The sequence below is a fragment of the Thalassophryne amazonica genome, chromosome 14 (genome assembly GCF_902500255.1).
Source record: "Thalassophryne amazonica chromosome 14, fThaAma1.1, whole genome shotgun sequence".
Classification (NCBI taxonomy): Eukaryota; Metazoa; Chordata; class Actinopteri; order Batrachoidiformes; family Batrachoididae; genus Thalassophryne; species Thalassophryne amazonica.
In genome coordinates, this window is record NC_047116.1 from 95,017,653 (window position 1) to 95,045,613 (window position 27,961).

At 40.8% G+C, this 27,961-nt stretch overlaps 1 protein-coding gene across 1 annotated transcript; it reads right to left on the bottom strand.

Moving 5' to 3' along the window:
• Window positions 1-375: 375 nt before the first annotated feature.
• Window positions 376-26,606, bottom strand: cfap91 (cilia and flagella associated protein 91). Its single transcript, XM_034186903.1, is given in 17 exon segments — window positions 376-608; window positions 3,083-3,174; window positions 6,542-6,690; window positions 8,561-8,780; window positions 8,865-9,007; window positions 9,112-9,183; window positions 10,847-10,960; window positions 11,039-11,154; window positions 11,236-11,400; window positions 11,525-11,682; window positions 13,824-14,001; window positions 15,654-15,832; window positions 15,924-15,980; window positions 18,948-19,004; window positions 19,078-19,280; window positions 26,278-26,351; window positions 26,433-26,606. Coding segments are annotated over 17 exon segments (2,286 nt in total). The 5' UTR covers window positions 26,524-26,606; the 3' UTR covers window positions 376-390.
• Between the last annotated feature and the right edge of the window lie 1,355 nt (window positions 26,607-27,961).

The following is a 27,961-nucleotide window of genomic DNA, read 5'->3' on the forward strand; positions in this document are numbered from 1 at the left end:
AAGATTTTGTTTATTATTGTGACCTTTCTCACTCTGAAGTTTTTTTTTTTGTTTAAGAATAATAAATCTGTTATATTTTGGGCTGCAGACCTTTGGGCTCCTTCCAGCCTCAGGGGCTGGAATGAGGCGGAGTCACCTTTATATTATGCCACGGTTCAGGACAGGGTGTAACAGACTGGAGCCCCCCAATAATCACTCTTTCTGGATACATTTATATTTATTGGTTCCACAACAGGAATGAAAAACCAGAACAGCATCTCTACACTGAGGGACAAACCATCTGTAATTAACGTGTGCAACAAGCTGCACATAAGGAACAGTTACAAGTGAACATCAAACCCAGACACAGAACTGCAACTCATCCACTCAGAAACATCAGGAACGCTTTCTTCAGTCGCATCCCTCTGACTCTTGGTCTTTGGCGCTGGGCGTCTCCTCCTCCTGCTCAGTTTGGGACATTTGTTCTTCACTGACATGGCTGGAGTCTTTTTCAGAGGGCGGGGCTGGAGCTGAGGTTCTACGAGGGCCGGGATGGAGCCCAGAATACTCTGCTGCACCGTGAATGATGTCACGAGCTGCCTGTAGGTGCCGACGTTGCCTCTGGCACACTGCATGGGAGAGACAACGCAAAATCACAGCAAACCAAAAAACCAAAACAAAACGTACAGCCCAAACCTCCGCTAACACTAGTTTCCAATTCCACAAAATTTTACCTTAGAAAAAATTTTTAAGGTCAAAGTCCTGTTAGAAGTGGTTTTCATAAGATAAATACATTTTTTTTCAGCTTTTCAGTTTCTCAATTCTTTTTCAGCTAATTTTCACAGAACATTGGTTATCTCTGTTATGCACAATGTGTCATTTCTTCATAGCACTTGGTTTACAACTGATAACTGGAAGACAAACAAGCAGGCATAAAACTGGAACCTCCATCCATTTTTGGTGGTGCAGGTAAATCCATAACAGAAAAATGAGATATAGAAATGGATATCTAACGATAACAATACTATTTCGATAACAGAGCTCTGTTTGCTTTAATATTATTATTATTACTGTTGATTATATATGAGGATATTTTGTATTCACAGTTGGTGTTTCATAAGCTTAAATATAATAAAAAAAAATATAGATCAAAAGGGCTTTTCAATGTTAAAATCAAATATCTGTGAAATCCGCAATATGGATCAGATGTGGATCAAACTTAATCTATTCATTGAGTGTGCCAGTTTGCACCTCACTGTCACAATTGAGAGCAATTGAGGCACTTTTGATTGAGATATAATGCAAAATGTACACCAAATGGGCTTTTCAATATTAAATTCAAATGTCCACAAAATCCACAATCTGGATCAGATCCAGATCAAACTTTGTCAAGTGATAGTGAGTGCTAGTCTGCACCTCACTTTCAAATATGAGAGTGATCAGGACACGTTTGTAAAATCTGTTATAATAGCCAATTGGCCTCTATGTGCGTGCTTGTGTGCACGAGTGAGTATGGCTTCAATTACGCAAAAACCGGGGAGAGCTGAAATTTGCCGTTTGGTATGGTTATGTATTTTGGGTCAAGGATGAAAGCTGCGAAAACAGAAATTTGGTAGGACAAATATGTTTTGAGAAATTAGCGATTTTATCTAACCAGTAAATAATGGGAGTTTGGGATTTTGAGGTTTTAAATGTTATTGTGGCTCAGGTTAGTTTAACAGTGTTGTTAGTGTTAATGATGTATTGTGTTTTTGTAGTTCAATTGTCGGAGTAGTTTGTCAGTTTAGTTAAGTGTTATGTTGCTGTCACCATGAGTGACAAGTGTCATGTTGGTACCATGAGAGAAATGTGTAGTGCTTTCAATGTCTTCTGCCACCGTGTCTGTTTGCCAAATTAAAAGCACCTGCAAGATTACAGAAAAGACAAAATAGCATCCGTGCATGTGTGCAATTTTGATCGCACGCCAACTGTGGAGAGCTGACATTTGTCGTTTGGTTTATGTATTTTGGGTCAAGGATAAACAGCGGCAAAACTGAACGATGATAAGATTAATATTTTTAGAGAAGCTACATATATTAACAAACAACACTGAACAATGGACATTAATATTTACATTCTGGACTCACATGCTAATAGAGCAGAGGGCAGTAAGTCATCTATATAGTAAAAGTATGAGTGCGTGATTTTACTTATTAAGTTCAATGTAAGTACATAATTGTAAATACATGGATTACACAAGAAACTTATAACACTTATGAGTTCTGTCAATAAAGTATAGGTCCTTTTTATTTTTTTCAAAAACTATATGGATTTCATTCATATGTTTTTACGTCAGACATGCTTGAACCCTCGTGCGCATGCGTGAGTTTTTCCACGCCTGTCGGTGACATCATTCGCCTGTGAGCACTCCATGTGGGAGGAGTCGTCCAGCCCCTCGTCAGAATTCCTTTGTCTGAGAAGTTGCTGAGAGACTGGCGCTTTGTTTGATCAAAATGTTTTCTAAACCTGTGAGACACATCAAAGTGGACACGGTTCGAAAAATTAAGCTGGTTTTCGGTGAAAATTTTAACGGCTGATGAGAGATTTTGAGGTGATACTGTCGCTTTAAGGACTTCCCATGGTGCGAGACGTCGCACAGCGCTCTCAGGCGCCGTCGTCAGCCTGTTTCAAGCTGAAAACCTCCACATTTCAGGCTCTATTGATCCAGGACATCGTGAGAGAACAGAGAAGTTTCAGAAGAAGTCGGTTTCAGCATTTTATCCTGATATTCCACTGTTAAAGGAGATTTTTTTTAATGAAAGACGTGCGGACGGATTGCAGCGTCGGCTCGCAGCCGTTGCGACGCTCCGCCACAAGAAAAACACCTCTGTTGGAAGCCTTAAGGACAAGTTGGAACATGTCCAGCTGTTAAACAATTTCTCAGATACTCACTCCACTGAAAGCCATCAAAAGCCGCCTGGATTTTACAAATGGTTATCAACACGGAGGCGTGTGTTTTGCTCATGTTATGTGTTCATGGATGTCAGGTGCCCAGTGATGGTGCAATTTAATTCTGGCTGACGCTAATGTGTGAAAACAGTGGAAGCAGAAAATAGCCACAAACCTCGTTGCCTGACGAGAGTCTTCTGGACCTCTGGAATAAGGAAACTGTTGACCAATTCCGACACAATCTCCTCTGACTGAAGACTGTTGCGTCTACATGCCCCCAAAAATACCCACACACGCACACACAGATGCACATAATTTAATTTATTCTAATTTTGGAAACGATGGAGACAGTAAAAAAAAAAAAAAAAAAAAAAAAAAAATCACATTTACAGATATTTTTATAATATATTAACATTTTAAACACGCTGTGGTTTTTTTTTAGGTCAGGTTTGGGAGCACATGCTGATACCATGCAGTCACAGCCAAAACCCCACGGGCTATCCTGAGGTCCTGTATGGCAATCAACCGTCGCAGACAACCAGTCCATCCCCACCTTGAGAAAGTAGCCATCTATCTGCCACAGCCAGGAGAAACGTGGACGTCACCTCAGCCTTCTCCAGCTGCTGGTGTCCTCAGCACAGAAGGATCATGCACAGAGAAGCATGTCACATGTCCAAACTGTCGAAGCTGATGTTCCCTCACAATGCACGTGGTACTCCTCATCAGTCTGCCTAAGTCATTATTCATTTGACACAAAGTCCTTCCAGCAGTACCAAAGATCAACCTAGTACCAAAGACATCCAGTCCTTGCCTTCAGTCACTGGTTAGCATCCAATTCTCACAAAGTACAGGAACCACCAGGGGCCTCATGTTCAAAGGCTGCTTACGCACAAAAACGTACTGTACATCCGTCTCCATGCTAACGTTCAGATGTATCAAAAGTGAAATGACCGTGGAAATGTGGAGTGCGTCATGCTAAAATCACAGCTGTCGTACGCACGTTTCTACAGCTATTGTTTCTCCACTGATACGTAGAGGTGATGCTGGGAACCTTTAATAGTGTGAAAACATGAAGTCATCAGAGTGATGAGGAACATCAGAGACACACTGATGAACAATTAACACACCCACGTGTTTGCAGTTATATGGGTGGATATAAAAGCAAAGTGACAGGTAAAATGGCACTAACAGTGGCTGCGTTAGCGTTGTTAGAGGACTTTACAAATGGTGCAATCCGACATGAGCGTGTATTCAGGGAAGGTGAGGATTTATTTGCAAATGATGATAATTAGCTCCAAAGCTGATTTTGTTGACCAAGGCCACTGTCCTTGGAGTTGCGCGCATAACTGCGACGGGCCCAAAGCGCAATACGTCGAGAAGCCAGGGGTCGTCTGTGCCCAAACAGGTGCTGACCACGCTGGGTGTCCTGGCAACAGGGACATTCCAGCAGGAGTCGGTAAGGAGTGTGCCTGTCAACCTTGAGTCAAGCCATGCCAGCTGTATGGAACACAATCATCCGAATGTCATCCAGATACATCACAATCCAACATTAAGGCACAAATTACATTAGGTTTCCCTAAAGTAATCAGAGCTACTGACCGCACACATATTGCTATAAAGGTGCCATCACGATAAATTTGTTTTTATGAACATTTTCATTCCATCAACGTTCAAATCATATGTAATGCACAAGTGCATTGGGTTGGGAACAGGCCAGAGGTTGGCACGGTGCACGATGGGTTGCTGCTTGCCGGGTTAATAGTTTATTCAAGTAATTGTTCTGACCGAAAACCAGCGCGGGTGCATTTGGGCATGTGCACATTCAAATATGATTTTGTTATTATTACTATTATTATTAAAGTGTTTTCTTTTTCTTGATTGTGAATCTAGAGCTGCAGAGCTTCTTAACAGGCCCCCAGTCGTCTCCGTGTTCAGTATATGTCAATAAACGCGTGTGTAAAGTTGTGAATGTCACACTGTCAGCTGTAGCACATCTCATTTCTTTTAACTTCAGTGTGTGCGCTGCTCTGAACTCACAGCGTTTACAGCCTCACACACACACACACACACACACACACACACACACACACACACACACACACACACACACACACACACACACACACACACACACACACACACACACACACACACACACACAAACACATTCCCACTAACATTCTTCCAGTTTCTTTATTCCATTTGACAGGGTACCAAATAAACCAGGGGTCCTTGGGGGAGGTGATGGTCTAGTGGTTAAGGCGTTGGGCTTGAGACCAGAAGATCCTAGGTTCAAATCCAAGCCTGACTGGAAAATCACTAAGGGCCCTTGGGCAAGGTCTTTAATCCCCTATTGCTCCCAATGTGTAGTGAGCGCCTTGTATGGCAGCACCCTTTGAGCGTCTGATGCAGATGGAAAAGCGCTATATAAATGCAGTCCATTTACCATTTAGGGGTCACCAACGTTGTTCCTGGAGAACACCTGCTCTGCATGTTTTCCACATCTACCTAGTCAAGTCACACCTGATTATTAAAAGTGGTGTTTTCCAGCTCTTGATTGGCTGAGCATACCTGACAGAGTTAACTGGATGGGAGTGGAACATGCAGGTGCCCTCCAGGAACAGGGTTGGTGACCTCTGAAATAAACTATCCCTACATGTCTCCACATCATTTCCAGTTACCTGTAGCTCACACTCAGTATAATTTCTTTTCTGTGTTCATGTTGATTGATCTGATGGAGGGGGATTCCCAGCTCCAAGGACCTATTTACTTGGATTTGCATAATTAAATTGGGGCGTGGAAAAGGAGCTTGGTACCTCTGCATGTGTGCTCAATTCCACATTCAGTGGGATGTACAAACGGAACATGCTTGGATCCATGCGTATGCACACTTTGATACATCTGGATAATTTTGTGCTTAAGCCAGTTTCTGGGTTTTTGGGTCTGTCATGTTTTAGTACGAAATCCACACAAGTCTTTGCACATGAGGCCCCAGGACCCTAAAGACTTGAACTTCTGTTCTCCTGCAGAGGCATCGGCATCAAAAAACATCTGTGTCCAGTGACGTCATGATTCCGTAAGTTCATCCCAGCCTCCACAGGTGTCTCTCAACTTCAAATACTGAGAACTCAGAAACACGAATATCACTGCCAAAATGAGTGAATGGCTATAACACTCAACACTTGAAGCACACACAGATACACTTCTGATGGCTAAGCCCAGGAAGTGCTTGTCTTGATCTAGGATGATCACAACCCGGACACTCCGACTCCTCACTCTGCTTCTCAAGGGCATCTGCAAAATCACAGTCACTAAGGCAACTTAGCCACTGGTTTTCACAGGCTTACTGACAAAACCCAGTTCATACAAGCAATGAACAGTTTGGGCACCAGAACACATCCCTGACAAATACCAGTATTCAATGGGAAAAGGACAGAGATTCTGCCTCTCTTCAGCATTGTACATGTTTGGAATTAATAACTTTCTTTAATCGTTAGTGGTACTACAGTTACAAAAGCTGATAAATCATTTGAACCATTTTATATTGCATGTGTTCATCAGAGTTTTGCATTTTTTCCTTGACTGACAATTTAAATATTTTTTTTATTATTTTCTGTTATTTAGTATCCTTTACCTTTGCTCCATGGCGTAAGCAATGTTGTTGACCTCTCTTGCCATTCTGCGGATCTCCTCTCTGGCCTGCTGGTCTGCAGTGTGGTCAGTTGTTCCTAGGATGACATCCTCCAAATAGAAATCCACAGTCTCCTGGTGCACCTGCACCACCTGTAGTAAAGTTTTAGGGACACCATGCTATACATTACTGATTTACTAAAGGTTTGGAGGAGGATTGTGCCTTTCCAATGCTCACAATACCACGTACTGTTCATTTAACACATTTTACCTTCATGCATATGCAGTTTGGGGTGTGTCCACTCGAGTGCACCATACTGTGGGTGTTAAATGTGCAAATAGGCAAGGTTTTTATCAGGGGCTGCGATGAGTCTATAATTTAGCACATTTGAAAACTAGCCAGTGTTGCGTGATCAGTACAGACACACACAAATTTGATTCAGTCATTCTCTGTGAGCTGTTTGAGAATGTGTTTCTTTATTTTCACTCAATCTATGTAGTAATAGCCAAGTGGCCTCCGTGTGCATGCGTGTGTGTGTGCGTGTGTATGGTTTTGATCATTGAGAAACTGGGGACTGACATTTGCTGTTTGGTATGCTTATATATTTTGGGTCAAGGATGAACACTGCAAAAAGGGAATGTTGATAGGACTATTATTTTTGGAGAAATTAGGGATATTAGCTAACAATGGTGAACAATGGGTGTTGATGATTAAATTCTAGACTCACATGCCATTCCAGCAGTGGGTGGTAAATTATCTATCTATCTATCTAAGAAAAATCTGTGTGTGCGGGTATGTGGCTCGCATATCTCTCTGACTGTTTTTCATATCAACCTCAGCTTTCAGAAATGGCTTACACATGGCACAATGATGTGCATCCTTTATTATGAAAATTTTGGGGGTTAATTTTCAAAACCTTTATTTTGACATTCTAACATTAGTACTTCCAAGATAGCATCCTCCGTGGCATCTCTGTCCTGCAAAACCTCCGTTTGTATATGCATTTCCAAAAAATTTGTTTCCATGTTTGGTTTATTTTGTTATATAAAACAGCTAATTAATATATATATATAATGGCTTCATTTTGACACAAAACGTGCGCTTCTCAAAACGTGTCCCTGTGAAGTAAATCAAATGCACCCCTCTCTTTTTCTATGGCATTTAATGGCAGTCGGCATTAGTGTTGCACTGCTGCCACCTTCTGCATTAGTCCATTACAGAAGTACTAAATACTCTCGATGAGTCCAGTGTCATTCAAGTATTTAAAAACCAACACTTCCCCTCTCACTTGACCTTGTGGCTAAAACACTTCCTACAGAAACTTCTTTCAGGCATTACAATTGATTTGATTGATTGTTTTTTATTCTTTAATAGATAAACCATTAAAAAATGATGGGGAACAGTTGGTAAAATAAAATATTTGGAGGGAAAATTAAAGTACGGTGATAAATACACACCATTCTAAGTCATAGAAACTTTGCACAATTTATTATTACACTTGAAAAATGTCAGCTACTGTACCTATTTTATAAACACCACGGGCAACACGCTAGTCCTCTTTAACACAGAAAACACCACCATTAAACAATTGTTCTGACCTATTTATAACAAAACATCCACTGCCTCAAAAAAATATATATGTGACATTTATCCTATCTTTCTATGTATTATAAATATAAACAGGAAGTCATGTGCACGTATGTCCAGCGCAAACAGCGGGCTGCACCACAGTTTATGGTCAGGACCGTGGACGGCTCGATGAACAGTATATGGACATCAACTTCAGCCACCTACATATGAAACACAAATGATTCTCATTCTGTATGCTTAACGTCAAGAGAACATATTAACACCGGAGTGATCATGACATCGTGGGAACACGCATTTGAAGACTGTCACAGTGGACAACATGTAGAGAAAAGAATTAGTCCAGAGGGATAACAGTGCAAGAATCTGCACCAGATGCAAATATAACTTCAGATATCTGAAGTGCAGCCATGACGTATTTATTTCTGCACGTACTTGTCTGAAGATCTCGTCTTCTTCGATACGTCTGCGCTCCTCTGCTTGTCTCCTGCCACTCTCCTCAGCCTCTCGCCGGCACCGGGCTCTCTCAGCCAGTAACATGAAAGCATGAATCCTACGCTCCTCCTGGAGATGAATCAACTCTTTGGACAAGGTGTCAAACAGGTGGTGAAGCTCTGCACCCACCACTCCGGCTGTGTGCGCCTCCTCCCTAGCAGCCTGGTAGAAAGAGGGAGACTCTTTAATAGGGTTGTTTAGCATCGGACAGTTTCAGTGTATGCGTTTGTGGCATTTCACTTTGTCTCTGAGCTGAAGGCTCTCTGTCTTCAGAGTCATCTGGAGTTCCATATCAGCTCTTTGTAGCTCCTGCTCCTCTCTCTGCAGGGTGTGGCCAATCCTCAGCTCCTGGATGAGGTCCATATGTTTCTCCTTCCCCTTATACATCTATTGCCATAAAAACACAAGCAGGCAGACAGAAGTGAAGAAACACACCTTTAAAAATTAATATTATGCAAACATAAAAAAAAGATTCACAGGCAGAAACAGACCTTATACTGAACACTTCTTCCTCTCAACAGCTTCTGTAAAGTGATGGTTGCAAGTTTTTTGTCCTCATCGTCCTAATGAAGATCAAACAAACAAGACCAATTTCAAAATGCAAATCTCAAATTCTGATCAGTTTCTCAAGACCACTGCCTTTAATAACTTCACCATGAGACCACACCTGGAGGCGTTCATCGTTGGACACAACTAATATACAGTGAGCAGTCTTTAACTAGTGGAATGGAGTCAAGGCTCAACACCTGAGAGAGTTGCAACACAAACTGCACAGACAATGTAACTATGAAGAATGTGCTGTTAGGCATTATTACTGACTAGGGAGGGTACCATTACTTTCCATTGAAGCTTATATGCTACAACAGCTCGCCAAAGGTGAACCGATAATCTCATTATCCATCCACAGCTTTGAAAGTTTTCCGGAAATTCCCAGAAATCTGGGTTTTTACTTACATGAACTTTTCCGGGTTATTATTCATCGCATGCATCATAATCAATTAAGAAGAAGGTTTATTTTTGTTTTCCTGGCCCACATCGGATTTAGTCTGTGGTCTGTCTCTCACAATGTTTGTATTTGTAAAATTGTTTGGAAATGTCTCTGATGAGATGTCACAGTGGATATTAAGTGTTACATTTTTACGTCCGGATCAGAGACTGAAGGATCTTTATTCATTTCATTTAACCTTTATTTAACCAGGTTAGTCCCATTGAGATTGAGATCTCCTTTGCAAAGGAGACCTGGACAATTATAAAGTTTCCAATTCACCTAACCTTCATGTCTTTAAAACTTAGATATTAACACACCACTGCCGCTCAACCATACAGCAACAAAAGAGAGATGATGTTACAAATTTTACCATGAACTCTGCTTTGTGCTGAAACTACAAACTAAATGGATGAAACACTGTTCTGCTGCAGGGAGACAATTTAAAGTTCATCAGGAATAAATCTGAATGTGACATGTAGGGGATCATCTCAGAAAACACCAGAGGGCAGCAAACATTCAAACACTGCCTGAAACTGAAGATAATAAAAGGGAACACCAGATGGCAGCAGATAGCCAGACACTGCTACAAACTGAAGGAACTTAAAAAAGGCAAAAGCCGAGAATAATAGACAAGATAAAAGGTGAAAATATAAGATGTGGTAACCTAACAAGAAGACAAGAGCTGATAGAAGATAAGAGTAAACAGACTCTAGGATTAACTGTGAGGACATAAAGCAAAGAGATGAGTGCAGAAAGAAGATGAGAAGATAGGAGCTGGGGATGTGAGAAGCAAAGAGGAGACAAAAACCAACTAAAACCCCAACAATGACAGAACCACAACACTAAGTATGGCAGGATGCAGCTTCACAAATAGACATCCAATCAACAGTAAGGACTAGAGCTGGCTGATGTTCAAGGAGGGCCAAGTTGCTGTGATACCTGAATCCCAGTTAAAGTTCAGTCACAGCCATGCTGGGGGGAAGAAAAAAAAACAAAAAACTGGCCACATTTCCAAAATGTACACTGGATTTGGCTAATGTCAGACACAAACTGACCCACAGTGACTCCTAACCCTGCACAAAGTTATAATTCAGATCAATCGTTTATGAACTCTGCATGTAGACATACAGGAGTATTCACAATATTCTCATTGCACCACTTTGTAAAACAATATTGCCAAATAAATGAAATTTCACACACACAATAATTATGAAACCAACATTAGAAAAGAAAAATACCTCTGAGGGCTCTTTCACAGTGGGTGTAGCAGGACGAGGAACAGGCTTTTCCTTTTTGACAAGAAAACGCAAAGGCTTCTTTGCCGTCTCTTCCTTTAGCTCCTCCGTTACTGCCTGTGGACCCACAGGAGGTACTGTAAATGTATTTATGAACTGATAACCATGAACAAACAGTAGTCGCATCAGTTTTACCTGGTATTCCTTTATCAGTTTTATCTCTTTGTACTCAGCTGGCTCAATCACATCCTTCCTCCCTTTGTGGGTTTTCACATACGGCTTAAGGAGTTCTGGGTCCAGTTTTTTAAAACCTATCATTGATTTAAAAAGTCAGAATTTTCCTCAGGACCAAAAAGACAACAATGTTCCAGAGATGATGAGTCATCTCAAACCTTGGCTTTTGTCAAAGTGAGGGCTTGTGAACCCTTTGTGGACGTCCCTTTGGGAGCTCAGAGGACCGTGAGTCAGAGAAGAGCACTTTGCATAGTCTTTTACAATGTCTCGCTGCACCAGCTTCCCCTCCACATTCATCCTCTTAGCTTGCAGTTTTCTTAGGGCTAGAGAAGAAAATACAGAAAACAGTCAGGCAAGAAGAAGCAAAACTTAAGCCTTCATTAACACATTTCTCAGCTAAATGAAGAAAATGACAGCCTGCAGCAGAACAGAGGCCACACGTCTCACCCCTTTCGTAGTCGTGTTGGATTTTCTTCTGCTTGGTCTCCTTTTCTTTCATGAGCTTTAAATAGAACTGGTGCAGCCTCTCATTTGTGGCCTTCTGCTGAGCTTCTTCTCTCTGTCTCATCAGGTCCTTCAGCACAGCTAGACGGGAATCCTGCACCCTGGCCACCGCCCACAGGCAGAACGTCCGAGAGGTTTGAGCGTAAAAACATGACCAATGAAGACTTCACACTACTCAATATGATTATATAAATAAAATGTGGCTCAGGAGAGGGAAGTCTGGGGTTGAATATGAGTGAGTGAAATAAAATCCTTCATATCTTCATGCGTCCATCCAGGTAACACGTGTATTAGTGCCACTTTGTGTCTGATTTGTAGCAGAGTGACACTGTGCCTGCAGAAACTTCCTTGAACAATTATTTCCAGCCTGTGTATCATAGGCACGTCCTTTATGGATGTATCATGGACTTGCACATATTCTGACCACCTCAGGATTGTAGTAAAATCCAAATAGTCAGTTTAAGTACAATTTTTGACAAACCAGAGTGTCAAGTATTTCTATATTTTGCTGCTACTTGTAGTCCACTCTGTTACATGTACTTGACAGCTAAAATGAGTTGTTACTGCACCTCTTTTCAAATCAAAACCAAATTGCATTCATGGACACATCCTCCAGTTTTCATCAACATTTTTAAGTTATTGATCAATTATACATTTTGGTGATAATTCATCTGTGTTGTCACTTTAAATTTAGACTGTAGGATTTCATTTGTAAAGTCATACATTTTGAAGACATGACACTGTTTGCCCAAGGAACCTGGTATCACCCCACAGGCTCAACATGGTGACATTTCACCTGCAGAGGTACAAAATGTTAGTGTTCACCTTTAATATAACTGGAGTTACAAAAATAAAAAGAGGACTTTAGCAGATTGTTGCCTCATAGTGAGAAGGTCCTGGGTTCACTTTCCAGTTGGTCCTTTATGTGTGGTGTCTGTGACACAGACATGCAGATTACGTGGAGTCTTTAAATTGATCGTTGGTGTGAATGAATGTGTTTGTCTGTGTATGACCTCATTCGGACTGGGGTTGGCGAGCTGGCTTGAGTGGGATTTGGGCAGAATCTAGCTTGAATCTGAATCTGAATGATGCAAATTGGATTTAAGTCAGTTTCTTGGGGTGAGCCAGATTTGCCAATGTCTGAACGTAAATGTGGCTATAATCTGACTAGCTCAGGGATCATGATGTCAAATTTCCTCACTATGTTCATGCGCCCACAACATCTTCTCCATTGTGCCAGGGCTCAGTGCAGCTGCAACGTTGAGGATAACAAACAACCTTCTTTGTCCCCGGTGCCTCCTCGCCAAGAAAATCCACGTGGTGTGTTCCCTTCCATGTGTCACATATGTCCAGATCCAAACATACACAAACACACTCTCACTTCCAGCCACACCTCTTTGGGCTTGAGCCGGACTGAGTTTGGACACGTGTGTAGGATGAGCCAGATTTGAAAAACAGGTCTGAATGCTACCCAGCTAGAAAGCAATCCGGACTGAATCCATTTTAAACTGGATTGCCAATCCCAATCTGAACGGGGCTATGTGTGATGAACTGGCAGCCTGTCCAGGGTGCACCCTGCCTCTCAACCAGTGACCGCTGGGATAGACACCAATCCTCCTTGACCCTGAATTGGAATAAATGGGTATGGAAAATGAATGAATGCATAAAGATACATGGGGAGGTGTTTTCCACCATCAGCAGGAAAGTATCTGTAACCACAATCATAACAGTAGTGGGTGGTGATAAAGATCTGCAGTAGACCTTGTGCACAGCACTTGGAGGTATCTTATGATTTGGCACTGTGTGTGTTTATTGAAGTAAACTATGGAGACAGTAAGCGTCTCCATATGAATGCCACTGGATAAGCGTGTTTGTAGAAGTGGTACCTGCTCAAACATCGACATTATCCACCTGTTCCAACATTTCAGCAGATAGCATTTAGCTAAAATTAAACTCACATGTATTAAAACTGTAGAAGAAAATATGTTCTAAATATTTCAAAAAACATTCTCATCTACAAACAGGTGCCCTGCAGAAAACGTTTTGGAACAACTGGTGTAGACATTAGTGCTGCACAATTAACTAAATTTTCATTTTCCTCACAGTATAAGCAGGTGCAATGAAGACACAACAAATGACTGCCCGAAGCACAATGAATAAAAATAAATAATAATAAATCTTTTGATTTCCACGTGCCATGATGTGAGCTTAAGATGTAATGCAGAAGTCTGAGCTCACTCACCTCTGGATTTCTTCCTCTCTGAAAGCAAACTCCTTTCGCTCCATCTCCTCCATCAAACATCTCCTCTTGTCCAACTGGCTCAAGTCACTCAATGGAGGTAGCGTGGCCTCCCATGCCTGCTTGGCACGTACTCGCTCTATCATTTCTATCTCTGCCTGGCCTGCAGGTAGACCAAACCCTGAGGGGAATTTACACCAGTGAAGGATTTATGTAACACATTTCGCAGATGACAGACATGTATGTTGACTTACAAAATACAGTGAGGCAAATAGGTATTTGGTACACTGTCAATTTTGCAAGTTTTCCCACCTACAAAGAACGGAGAGGTCTGTAATTTTTATCGTAGGTACACTTCAACTGAGTGAGACAGAATAAAAAAAAAAAGATCCAGAAAATCACACTGTATGAAATTTAAATAATTAATTTGCATTTTATTCCATTAAATAAATATTTGATCACCTACCAACCAGCAAGAATTCTGTCTCTCACAGACCTGTTAATTTTTGTTTAAGAAGCCCTCTTATTCTGCACTCTTTACCTGTTTTAATTGCACCTGTTTGAACATGTTACCTGTATAAAAGACACCTGTTCACACACTCAGTCAATCACACTCCAACCTATTCACCATAGCCAAGACCAAAGCGCTGTCTAAGGACACCAGGGACAAGGCTGGGATGGACTACAGGACAACAGGCAAGCAGCTTGGTAGAGGACAACTGTTATGATTATAACTGTTATGATTATTTATTAGAAAGTGGAAGAAACACAAGATGACTGTCAGTCTCCCTCGGTCTGGGATTCCATGCAAGATCTCACCTCGTGGGGTAAGGATGATTCTGAGAAAGTCCAGAACAACACAGGAGGACCTGGTCAATGACCTGAAGAGAGCTGGGACCAGAGTCACAAAGATTACATTAGTAACACATGATGCCGTCATGGTTTAAAATCCTGCAGGGCAGCAAGGTCCCCCTGCTCAAACCAGCACATGTCCAGGCCCATTTGAAGTTCACCAGTGACCATCTGGATGATCCAGAGGAGGCATGGGAGAAGGTCATGAGGTCAGATGAGACCAGAATAGAGCTTTTTGGAATCAAGTCCACTTATCATGTTTAGAGGATGAGAACAACCCCAAGAAAACCATCCCAACCATGAAGCATGGGGGTGGAAACATCATACTCTGGGGGGTGCTCTTCAGCAAAGGGGACAGGACGACTGCACCGTATTGAAGGGAGGATGGATGGGGTCATGTATTGTGAGATTTTGGCAAACAACCTCCTTCCCTCAGTAAGAGCACTGAAGATGGGTCGTGGCTGGGTCTTCCAGCATGACAATGACCCCAAACACACAGCCAGGGCAACTAAGGAGGGGCTCCGTAAGAAGCATTTCAAGGTCCTGGAGTGGCCTGGCCAATCTCCAGACCTGAGTTCAATAGAAAATCTTTGGAGGGAGCTGAAACTCCAAACCTGAAAGATCTAGAGAAGATCTGCAAACTCATGTGTGTGGAAACATCTGACCTCTGAAATGGTAAGCAAAGCTTTCTGTACCAAATATTAAGGTCTGTTTTTCTATTGTATCAAATACTTATTTCATGGAATAAAATGCAATTATTTAAATATCATACAATGTGATTTTCTGTTTTTTTTTTTTCCAGATTCTGTCTCTCACAGTTGAAGTGTACCTACGATAAAAATTACAGACCTCTACATTCTTTGTAGGTGGGAAAACTTGCAAAATCGACAGTGGATCAAATACGTATTTGCCTCACTGTAGGTTATCAGGTGGCAGCACTCATGTTTGACAATTTAATTGTGATTTTTTTTTTTCTTTTACCCCAAGTCAAAGTCGCCAGTGATAGAAGCTCTGATTTTGTCTCCCCATATTTTAGCAGATATTCTGGGCTGTACGGGTCCGTTTGTGTTTCACTCTCTCTGTAGACTGTCTGGACCCCAGCAGTGATGTAGGTGGGCTGTTTCTCAACATTCTTTCTGTCAGCGTGTCTAAGGTCTCCTCTGAAAAGAGGAAATGATGGAGAGGGAGCTGCACTAGGAAAAAGTACAGCAGATATGGAACAAAGTACAACACAAGAGAAGTCCAACTAACTTTGGCAAAGCAAAAATCTGGTCGTACGGGATTCGCTGTGTGTGGGGTCTGAGGGGGCTGAAAGAGAAGAAAATTTGTCAGATCTTAATGCAGAAAACATTCTGCATAGCAGTTAGAATATAAACTGTCATAATTTCAAAGTAAGCGTGTCAGGCAGTTTCTGTACAATCAGCATTTGTAATAGTGTTGTTATTTAGACATATGTCCAGAGTTCAAAGTGTCCAGGGTCATCTAAAAACCTGTTTTCACCATAACGCCAGCAAAAACCTGCGTAAAGAGTTTTAGCTAGTTTAGCAAAAAATGGGCAAAAACCTATAAAGCCCTTGGTGAAAACCTCTGATGTACTACCATCTATATATGTTGTTTGATAATTGTAGACTGGTTTCCACACTATTTATAATATGGAAAAAGTTTAAGATAATATGGCAAAAACATTAGGTTGGTGGCAACGTATGGAGAATTTGAGTTATGTGGAGGGGCAAACTGGAACACTATTAACACACAAATTGACTGATAACGTGTTTAAGAATGTTTTATTAAACTTTTTTTTGTGTCACGTAATCACATCCTAATTACTAACATTCCAGTCTGATTTATTACCAGTATGCAACTGAAAATTGGAATCTTATGTATTAACGGCACATTATACTCAAGGTGTATAACAGCAGATGTGTCTGCTCTGCATAACCAAGTGCATGGCCCAAGCAGAGGGTCACCCCTTTGAGTCTGGTTTGCTTGAGGTTTCTTCCTCAAATCATCAGAGGGAGTTTTCCCTTACCACTGTCGCCTGTGTGCTTGCTCAAGGGGTTACTAAGGTTAGACCTTACTTGTGTGAAGCGCCTTGAGGCAGCTTTGTTGTGACCTGGTGCTATGTAAATGGAATAAATTGAAATAGAATTAAAAAGTGTACAAAAAACAAACAAAAAAAGCAAAACAACAAAGTGGATGTGTCTGTTCTGCATAACCAAGTGAAACTGATTTTTGTAGCCCATGTTTATACCTAGATCAAAGGCTCAAACCTCTTTAGAAATAAATACGAGTCAACATCAAAGACCAATTTTGTTTTTCATACCTCTTAAAGTAGGTCCGAGAAACTTACCGACAAGATTCTTAGACAATTTAATAAACTTTTCCACAACTATATTTTGTCATATTGCTTTTTGCCAAATACTAGAAAGTATAGAGCTTCCATATATCCCATAGACATGGGTCTAACTACACTCAACAAAAATATAAACGCAACACTTTTGGTTTTACTCCCATTTTGTATGAGATGAACTCAAAGATCTAAAACTTTTTCCACATACACAATATCACCATTTCCCTCAAATATTGTTCACAAACCAGTCTAAATCTGTGATAGTGAGCACTTCTCCTTTGCTGAGATAATCCATCCCACCTCACAGGTGTGCCATATCAAGATGCTGATTAGACACCATGATTAGTGCACAGGTGTGCCTTAGACTGTCCACAATAAAAGGCCACTCTGAAAGGTGCAGTTTTGTTTTATTGGGGGGGATACCAGTCAGTATCTGGTGTGACCACCATTTGCCTCATGCAGTGCAACACATCTCCTTCGCATAGAGTTGATCAGATTGTCAATTGTGGCCTGTGGAATGTTGGTCCACTCCTCTTCAATGGCTGTGCGAAGTTGCTGGATATTGGCAGGAACTGGTACACGCTGTTGTATACGCCGGTCCAGAGCATCCCAAACATGCTCAATGGGTGACATGTCCGGTGAGTATGCCGGCCATGCAAGAACTGGGACATTTTCAGCTTCCAAGAATTGTGTACAGATCCTTGCAACATGGGGCCGTGCATTATCCTGCTGCAACATGAGGTGATGTTCTTGGATGTATGGCACAACAATGGGCCTCAGGATCTCGTCACGGTATCTCTGTGCATTCAAAATGCCATCAATAAAATGCACCTGTGTTCTTCGTCCATAACAGACGCCTGCCCATACCATAACCCCACCGCCACCATGGGCCACTCGATCCACAACATTGACATCAGAAAACCGCTCACCCACACGACGCCACACACGCTGTCTGCCATCTGCCCTGAACAGTGTGAACCAGGATTCATCTGTGAAGAGAACACCTCTCCAGTGTGACAAACACCAGCGAATGTGAGCATTTGCCCGAACTGGAGTCAGGTCGAGACCCCGATGAGGACGACGAGCATGCAGATGAGCTTCCCTGAGATGGTTTCTGACAGTTTGTGCAGAAATTCTTTGGTTATGCAAACCAATTGTTTCAGCAGCTGTCCGAGTGGCTGGTCTCAGACGATCTTGGAGGTGAACATGCTGGATGTGGAGGTCCTGGGCTGGTGTGGTTACACGTGGTCTGCGGTTGTGAGGCTGGTTGGATGTACTGCCAAATTCTCTGAAACACCTTTGGAGACGGCTTATGGTAGAGAAATGAACATTCAATACAAGAGCAACAGCTCTGGTTGACATTCCTGCTGTCAGCATGCCAATTGCACACTCCCTCAAATCTTGCGACATCTGTGGCATTGTGCTGTGTGATAAAACTGCACCTTTCAGAGTGGCCTTTTATTGTGGTCAGTCTAAGGCACACCTGTGCACTAATCATGATGTCTAATCAGCATCTTGATATGGCACACCTGTGAGGTGGGATGGATTATCTCAGCAAAGGAGAAGTGCTCACTATCACAGATTTAGACTGGTTTGTGAACAACATTTGAGGGAAATGGTGATATTGTGTATGTGGAAAAAGTTTTAGATCTTTGAGTTCATCTCATACAAAATGGGAGCAAAACCAAAAGTGTTGCATTTATATTTTTGTTGAGTGTATGTGCTTGCACATTACCGTGCCTGTCAAAGGATTTTGTTATATTTAAATATTCTAATGTGATTATTTTACTTGTACACAGATTTTAAATGTTTTCCTATTTCATATTTTGTGTTTTAGTCCACAAAAACTGTCTAAAATCTGTTTCCCTCAAATTTTAACCATGATGGATCTAAAACGTCCCAACCCTGAATGTGACTAATCAAACCATTGAAAGTATTTGTAGCGATCACTCCCAGTCATGTGTGACTCCTTGTTTCTCAGCCTCGGCTCATCACATTGAATAATTCTATGAAGAGAGTAGGAGAGGAGTAAATGGATTAAGAATGACTGTTGACCTTGATTTGCAGTTGAGAAGAGAGGTTTGAGTTTGTTACCCAGAACCAGTGAGCTGCTGCAGTGCCTGTTGACGCCGCTCCTCGTGGCCTCGCCAGCGCCGATCAATAAAGGGAGGTACTGGGTCTGTGGGGTCCATATGAACTGTATACAAGCGGTGGGAGGGCAGGCTGCTGAACATAGACTCAAACTCAGGAACTTTCCTCTAAGTAAAACAGAGAAAAATGGTCTCAGGAGATGCTTTTCACTTTTTATCCAACTGTCCTTTGTGAACAGTAACAACTGAAAAAGAATATCTGTGGCCTCATACGCAAGTCACTTCAAAGGCTTGAAATGGAGTAACTGATTTCACACTATAAGTGTAGAACATCTTTCCTGTAGTGCTGAAAATTTGTTCAACAGGTGGATTAAATCATGCAAAAAGTGTTAAGGTGGACAGAGTAATGCCAGATTTGCTGTGGAGTGTTGTAATGATGACACAACTGAAGTAGAAAGATTTATGGTCCAACACACACCTATAGAAATTTGGGTAGTGACCAAAAAAAAACAAAAAACAACAACAACAACAACAACAAAAAAACAAACAACAAAAAAACTTACACCACAAATGCCAAAATAAGTTGTCTGGACCAGACAAGGTGAAGATGTTATGACCCTCTATTGCAAATGAATCCATACCCTTAAGGCAGAATATGTTATATGAAAACACACACACACACACACACACACACACACACACACACACACACACACACACACACACACACACACACACACACACACACACACACACACACACACACACACACACACACACACACACACACTCTCTCTCTCTCTTTCACACATACACAGGTGTGCAAAATCATATTGTCTGGCAGTTTAAGGCTACAGTTTTTTTTTCCTTATCCAAAACAGATAATAACAAGAATGTAAATGTATCAACTTATATTTCACAAAACTCTGGTATGTTTCAACCTACAATGAGCTCCTCATCGACAATCGATTTATAATAGCTTACTGCAAAGCAGCATCCCCAAAAACAGCTAGGCTCAAGTTAACCACATAGTCAGGTTTTTTTAAAAGTTTCTTTACATTTATTGAGGTGAACAAACACGCTTACCTCCATAAGGATCCTCTCCATGCTACCAGGTAATTCTGACATGTGTGCCTGTTCAGTAGCAACAAGAAGCGGCTGTCTGTGAGTGTTTTTAGCTTGTCCCATGCAATTACATTATGTAGGTGTTTAGCCCATGAAAATGTTTCCATTCTAGATCAATACAACTATCAGAACGTGCTTATGTGTATTACCACAAGCAATTTTTGGTTGGACATCAAGGGTAGAAGAAAACGAAAACTTTGCTGTTGTCATTTTCTAGTTGTTAGACACATTTAAAAGGAGAACAGGAAAGAAGAGAACATTTAGGCAAGTGAAATGCTTCTTTTCACAGAAATATTCAAAGTACAAAGTATTTTCTGTTTGGACGCAGAAGCTGCTTTGTTACATTTTGGTCGGACTGAGTTCTGTCGATGTTATGTTCATTCTCTTTGGTTTGGAACTACAGTAGTGCTCAGAATAATAGTAGTGCTATGTGACTAAAAAGATTAATCCAGGTTTTGAGTATATTTCTTATTGTTACATGGGAGGTACCAGTAGATTCAGTAGATTCTCACAAATCCAACAAGACCAAGCATTCATGATCAGTGTTGCCACAGTTACTTTGAAAAAGTAACTTAGTTACTTTACTGATTACTCAATTGTAAAAGTAACTTAGTTACTTTACTGATTACTCAATTGTAAAAGTAACTAAGTTAGATTACTAGTTACTTTTTTAGTTACTTTTCCCAGCTGCCGACAACAACCCTCTGCCACCTCAACATGACAATGATACCTGTTTTGCCAAAACTCACTTTACAGTCACCCTTGCTTGACTTCAATGAAAATAAATACTTGTTTTATAAAAAGTAAAATAAAGACGTCTTTCTTGACCTCATATTTAACTGTTGACAGCACTGTAACAGTAAAACTTGCAATTTCGAGCCTACATTGTTTATAAAGGTAACTATTAAATTCTAACATTTTTCTAACATTTAAATTCTCTCTAAACATTTTACTTGTCGAAATTATTATTATTTTAAGCAATATTAGTTGCAGTAAAAAACGGCTTCAAAATTGCACCTTTAATCTAGGGGTGTTGTGGGGGAGGGGGCACATCCCTGCCCCACGCCCCCATTCCATCTGGATTCGCCCCTGCTTTGGCGTTTGAGCACAAAGAATGGATAACATTTATTTATGCAGAAAACATGACCAGATTTACAGGTAAGAAAGTTTTATTGCGTTTTCACATCATGTGGTCCTCAGAAAGAGAGTTTAGGTGCATTTGAGTGGAAAATAGTGTTAGTTGTTGACGCGTCGCGGAGGATCAGCTGTTTTTAACGACCAGATACAGAGCGGCTCAGCTCAGAATTCTAAATAAAGGAGGAAAAAAAGTATAAAAATCTCTTTGTAAAGCTCAGTGCAGGTGTGCTGATCACCGCGCTTTAAGAGGTGAGGACGAGTCGAGCAGCTGCAAAAAACCGCGGATTAAAAGCTCACAGTTCGCTTAAAGTGGGCAGTTCAGTCGAACCCCGACCTCCTGCCCACAGACCAAGTTTAATGCTGCTATCGACCCACAATGAAAAATAATAGTAACGCACAGTGACATGGAGAAGTAACTTTAATCTGATTACTGATTTGGAAAGATTAACGCGTTAGATTACTCGTTACTAAAAAAAGTGGTCAGATTAGAGTAAGTTACTAAGTAACGCGTTACCGGCATCACTGTTCATGATATGCACACTCTTAAGGCTATGAAATTGGGCTATTAGTAAAAAAAAGTAGAAAAGGGGGTGTTCACAATAATAGTAGTGTGGCATTCAGTCAGTGAATTTTGTGGAACAAACAGTTGTGAATCAGATGTCCCCTATTTAAGGATGAAGCCAGCACCTGTTGAACATGCTTTTCTCTTTGAAAGCCTGAGGAAAATGGGACGTTCAAGACATTGTTCAGAAGAACAGCGTAGTTTGATTAAAACGTTGATTGGAGAGGGGAAAACTTATACGCAGGTGCAAAAAAATATAGGCTGTTCATCTACAATGATCTCCAATGCTTTAAAATGGACAAAAAAAAAAAAACAACCCAGAGACGCGTGGAAGAAAACAGAAAACAACCATCAAAATGGATAGAAGAATAACCAGAATGGCAAAGGCTCACCCATTGATCAGCTCCAGGATGATCAAAGACAGTCTGGAGTTACCTGTAAGTGCTGTGACAGTTAGAAGACGCCTGTGTGAAGCTAAGTTATTTGTAAGAATCCCCCGCAAAGTCCCTCTGTTAAATAAAAGACGTGCAGAAGAGGTTACATTCGCCAAAGAACACATCAACTGGCCTAAAGAGAAATGGAGGAATATTTTGTGGACTGATGAGAGTAAAATTGTTCTTTTTGGGTCCAAGGGCTGCAGACAGTTTGTGAGACGACCCCCAAACTCTGAATTCAAGCCACTGTTCACAGTGAAGACAGTGAAGCATGGTGGTGCAAGCATCATGATATGGGCATGTTTCTCCTACTATGGTGTTGGGCCTATATATCGCATACCAGGTATCATGGATCAGTTTGGATATGTCAAAATACTTGAAGAGGTCATGTTGCCTTATGCTGAAGAGAACATGCCCTTGAAATGGGTGTTTCAACAAGACAATGACCCCAAGCAGACTAGTAAACCAGCAAAATCTTGGTTCCAAACCAACAAAATTAATGCCTCGCAGATGTGAAGAAATCATGAAAAACTGTGGTTATACAACTAAATACTAGCTTAGTGATTCACAGAATTGCTAAAAAAGCAGTTTGAACATCATAGTTTTGAGTTTGTAGCGTCAACAGCAGATGCTACTATTATTGTGAACACCCCCTTTTCTACCTTTTTTTTTTTTTTACTAATAGCCCAATTTCATAGCCTTAAGAGTGTGCATATCATGAATGCTTGGTCTTGTTGGATTTGTGAGAATCTACTGAATCTAGTGGTACCTTGTTTCCCATGTAACAATAAGAAATATACTCAAAACCTGGATTAATCTTTTTAGTCGCATAGCACTACTATTATTTTGAACACTACTGTACATCAGGGGTCAGCAATTTTTTATTTTATTCCAGCTCAAAATAATAATTACATATTAATGAAGCCAGATTATGATAAAAAAAAGATGTCAAACTTTGTGTCCAGACAGACTGAGGGCAGATTTGTCAGCGAAGGTAACAAACTTTGAAATCAAAGTCTTTAAACAAAACCTGACAGAAAGTTAGAGCTGAACCGACAACAAGCTCATCTTGTAACACAGGTTCAACCCAAAGTCTAAGTCCATAGCACACTTTCTTGTAACACAGATTTACAGAATGAGCATTTTCCATCTGATTAAAAAGTAAACTGGCAAACTACAATGGGCTTTGATGTGGAGGTGTAAAATTTTGTTAATGAAAGCCATCAGAGGGTTGATAATGTAAATGCTGTGCGCTCCGAAACAACATTGTGACACCACCTATACCAATCAATCACAAATATTTTACTGATCAACCTAACACCCCTGTCACGCCTTGACAATTTAGCCAGCGTATGCCTACTGTATTAAAATCTCTGGCATATGCTGGTGTACTTCTAATATGTTTTGGGTATGTTTTGTATAAGTTAACAGCATGTTGAACCACACTAATATACGGGGTCTATTAGAAAAGTATCCGACCTTATTATTTTTTCAAAAACCATATGGATTTGAATCACGTGTGATTACATCAGACATGCTTGAACCCTCGTGGGCATGCGAGAGTTTTTTCACGCCTGTCGGTTACGTCATTCGCCTGTGGGCAGTCTTTGAGTGAGGAGTCGCCCACCCTCTCGTCATTTTTTTTTCATTGTTTAGGAATGGCTCAGACTGCTGCTTTGTTTGATCAAAATTTTTTCAAAACTGTAAGGCACAACTGAGTGGACACCATTCGATAAATTCAGCTGGTTTTCGGTAAAAATTTTAACGGCTGATGAGAGATTTTGGTCTGGTAGTGTCGCCGTAAGGATGGCCCACGGCGCCTGACAGCGATCTGCGCTTCGAGGCGGCAGCGTCTCGCCGTTTCAAGTTGAAAACTCCCACATTTCAGGCTCTGTTGACCCAGTAAGTCGTCAGAGAACAGAGAACTTTCAGAAGAAGTCGGCATGAGGAGTTTATTCGGACATTCCATTGTTAACGGACATTTTGTAATGAAAGAACGTGCGGGCAGAGTCGCACGTCGGGCTGGACCCGACCGCGGGGGGTCGCGACAGGAAAAACACCTCAGCTGGAACATGCCCAAGCTGTTAAACAATTTCTCAGTTACTCACTTGTTGAAAGCCATCAAAAGCCGCCTGAATTTTACAAATGGTTTTCAACACGGAGGTGTTTTTCCTGTCGCGGTGCACACAGATTCGCCGAGTCGTCACAGAAACGACTCGGCGAATTTGCGCGCACGTCTTTCATTACAAAATGTCCTTAAAGAGTGGAATGTCCGCATAAAGTCCTCATGCCGGCCTCTTCTGAATCTTCTCTGTTCTCTCACGACGTCCTGGGTGAATTAAGCCTTAAATTAGGATGTTTTCAGGTCGAAACAGGCCGACGACGGCGCCTGGAAGCGCTGCACGACGTCCTGCTCCGTGGGAAGTCCTTACAGCGACAGAAACACCCCATAATCTCTCATCAGCCGTTAAACTTTTCACCAAAAACCAGCTTAATTTCTCGAATAGTGTCCACTCGGATATTCCTCACAGGTCCAGAAAAATTTTTGATAAAGCAACGCGCGCTGTCTCGAGCAGCGTGTGAAACAAAGGAATTCAGCTGAGAGGGCGGGACCACATCTCACTCAAGGCCTGCCCACAGGGAAATGACGTCACCGACACGCGTGAAAAAACTCACGCATGCGCACAAGGGTTCAAGCATGATTGGTGTAATCGCACGTCATTCAAATCCATATAGTTAAAAAGAAAATAAAAGGGTCGGTTTATTACCTAATAGACCTCGTACGTCGTAATACATTGAGTACCTCAAACATTTTTGGGCATACACAATATTTTGGGCATATGCCAGCATATGTTTCTCACATGCAGGACATAGATTGTGGGTAAATTATGTGATGTAAGTTACTCATAAGTTGAAACACGTCCATTGATGTTGTCCTCATGTGAACAGACTGTTACAAATATTAAAACCACTCAAACACGGACTAAATATAAAGTCTTAATCTTACCTGTTCATTTCAGTTGGATTCATCATCACAGCCTGACAAAAACGTATCCACATAAAGCGTCCTGATTTTGGAAAATGTCGTCTGAAAATACTTTGTCATGGCTGGAAACGTAGCATTTTAAAGTAAGTCCCTCTCTTTTTTGTGCGTTTCTCAGCCTGAACCAGAGAATGCCGGTGTCGTGGTCTGATCGGTCCCTTGCCTTCACTGTGCAGGCCGCGGCACTGGCTCTTTGTACCACAACAAGACAACTGATTGTAAAATTTGAAAGAATCATAGCGCCTCATTCATTCACGTCAGGGTTTACCACAGACATCAGCTGATTCTTCAACAGTCTGTACGCAATGAAAATAAATCCCAAGATCCACCAAGACAAAAATTAAATTAAATTAAATAATGTTAAATTACTCTGTTTGGTCTCCATGTGGAGGAGAGATGCTGCATGACAGCATATGCGCGGTCGATGACGTGCTTGTCAATATTTAAGTGTACCTGCCCAAGTAATATTTCCTCAAACTCAGGGGGAAACCTATGCTCCATCGCTGCCAGCTCCCAGGGTAAATTTGAGCGAAAATATAACAAGGACTTTCCCTCCATTGCTTGAGACTTTACTTCATGTGCAATGTTATTATGACCAAGTTGATTGTATTGTATTTATCACCAAGGTTCTCATGTTGATGTTAACCTGTCCACTATGACGTGTGCTGCTGCCTTTCTTGGCCAAGTCATCCTTGTAAGAGGTTTCAATCTCAATGGAATTCTACCTGGTTAAATAAAGGTTATTATTTTTATAGAAGCCATTCACTCAAGTACAAAAATTCTTCATGAAGTTTCTCAACCAAAAAATGCAATGAATTTTGATTCACCATTAATTTTTTTTTTTTAGGTATAAACGCATCTTACCAGTCGTGTAGACGTACAAGCCTTAAAGCTGGACTTGAAATGGTCCACTTCAGACGACACGGTATAAAGTGGATCTACAGTAAAACCACAGACTGAGTGACACACTTTGAATCAAGCTAGCAAAGTGTCACCGTTAGCTTCCGTTTTATACTCACCATACAAATAGTCATAAAGCCGTTCCCGCCTAAAGCCTTTTTTAGTGACATTTTTTTTCTTTTGAACGGTACCAGTGGCAGACATATTCATTTCACGGTCTCTTTATTATTATTATTATTATTACATTTCCTTCCAACGCGGTGACTTTAGTGTGCGTTCAGCAACAATTAAGCTTTGACACCGACACAAGTGTCAAAAAGCACTGTGTCGAAACTTTGTTCATACCGTAACTCTATGATTCACCCCTGACATAAACCGCGTGAACGAACCAAACCGTATGAATGTGACTTTTGTAAAACTGATGTTGATTCTGAAATCGCTTCGCATTACTTTTGTATTTATTTTTGTTATTCATCTGTGAAAAGGTTGTGAAGTGATACTGAATCTTTTCCCAAACAAATCTGCATAAATACAAACAGAATATTACACAAAGAATAATATTACCTTTTGAAAAACTTATTCTTTTAATAATTATTATCAAATTTGACTCGAAGTCCACATTAAAATAAATAAAATAAAATAAAAAATTGTTACTAATGAACTTGGTAACTCTAAAAGCTCAAATCATATATTCAACACACTACATCAATGTCACGGTTTCATTTTGATTTCTTTTAAAAAGTGTGTACACACACACACACACACACACACACACACACACACACACACACACACACACACACACACACACACACACACACACACACACACACACACACTTTCTTTTTTGGTCCAGTTGGACACAAGACATCTGGATTACTCTAATTTTCACTTTATTATGAATTTTTAAAAAATACTTCACATGAATAATCTGATTTGATCGGTGCTTTCACAGCATTACAAAAACAAGAACAGATTTTTCTCATGTCGTGTCCAAATTTTTCAATATTGTTGCATTAAACCAGAGGTAACAGAAATAAAATTACAGCTAAAATAATTATGGAAAAGTTTTTAAAAAAAGGAATATTCTTCAATGTTCTTTGCTGCTATACACCTGGTTCTCCAGCAGGTGTCCTCCACGAGGGCTGTGAATTAGTGTCCTGATACAATGGTTCGAAACGGTTCTGAAGCTTCACAGCTCCGTGACCTGCTCCGCTGTTGCTGCAGTGTAACCATGGAAACGGTAAACACTCCACACTCGTGGGTCACATACAGAATGATCTGTAGATTAATTTGTTTTTAAGGACACAGTGCAAAACAAACAATTGCTCACATCACATTCACTTACAACTTGAGCCATTACAAGAATCTTAAAAGAATAACATCAAATGGAGAGAGAAAAATATTGGCTGATAAATTAAGATTTCAGTTCATGTTAGGTGGTACATTTTCTTCACTGTGGACTAAACTGTTAACTTTTGACATCAACAGGAAGCTGTGTGTTATCAAAGGGAAACTATAGCACTGTGAAGCTCACAGTGTTTAGCTTTTACATTTTAACGCGAAAGTTGCTTTATTTACTTATTGTAAATGTAATGTGTTAAGTTTTAAGAGGTTGGGAAGTTTGCTTCTAAGTTATACTTGAAAG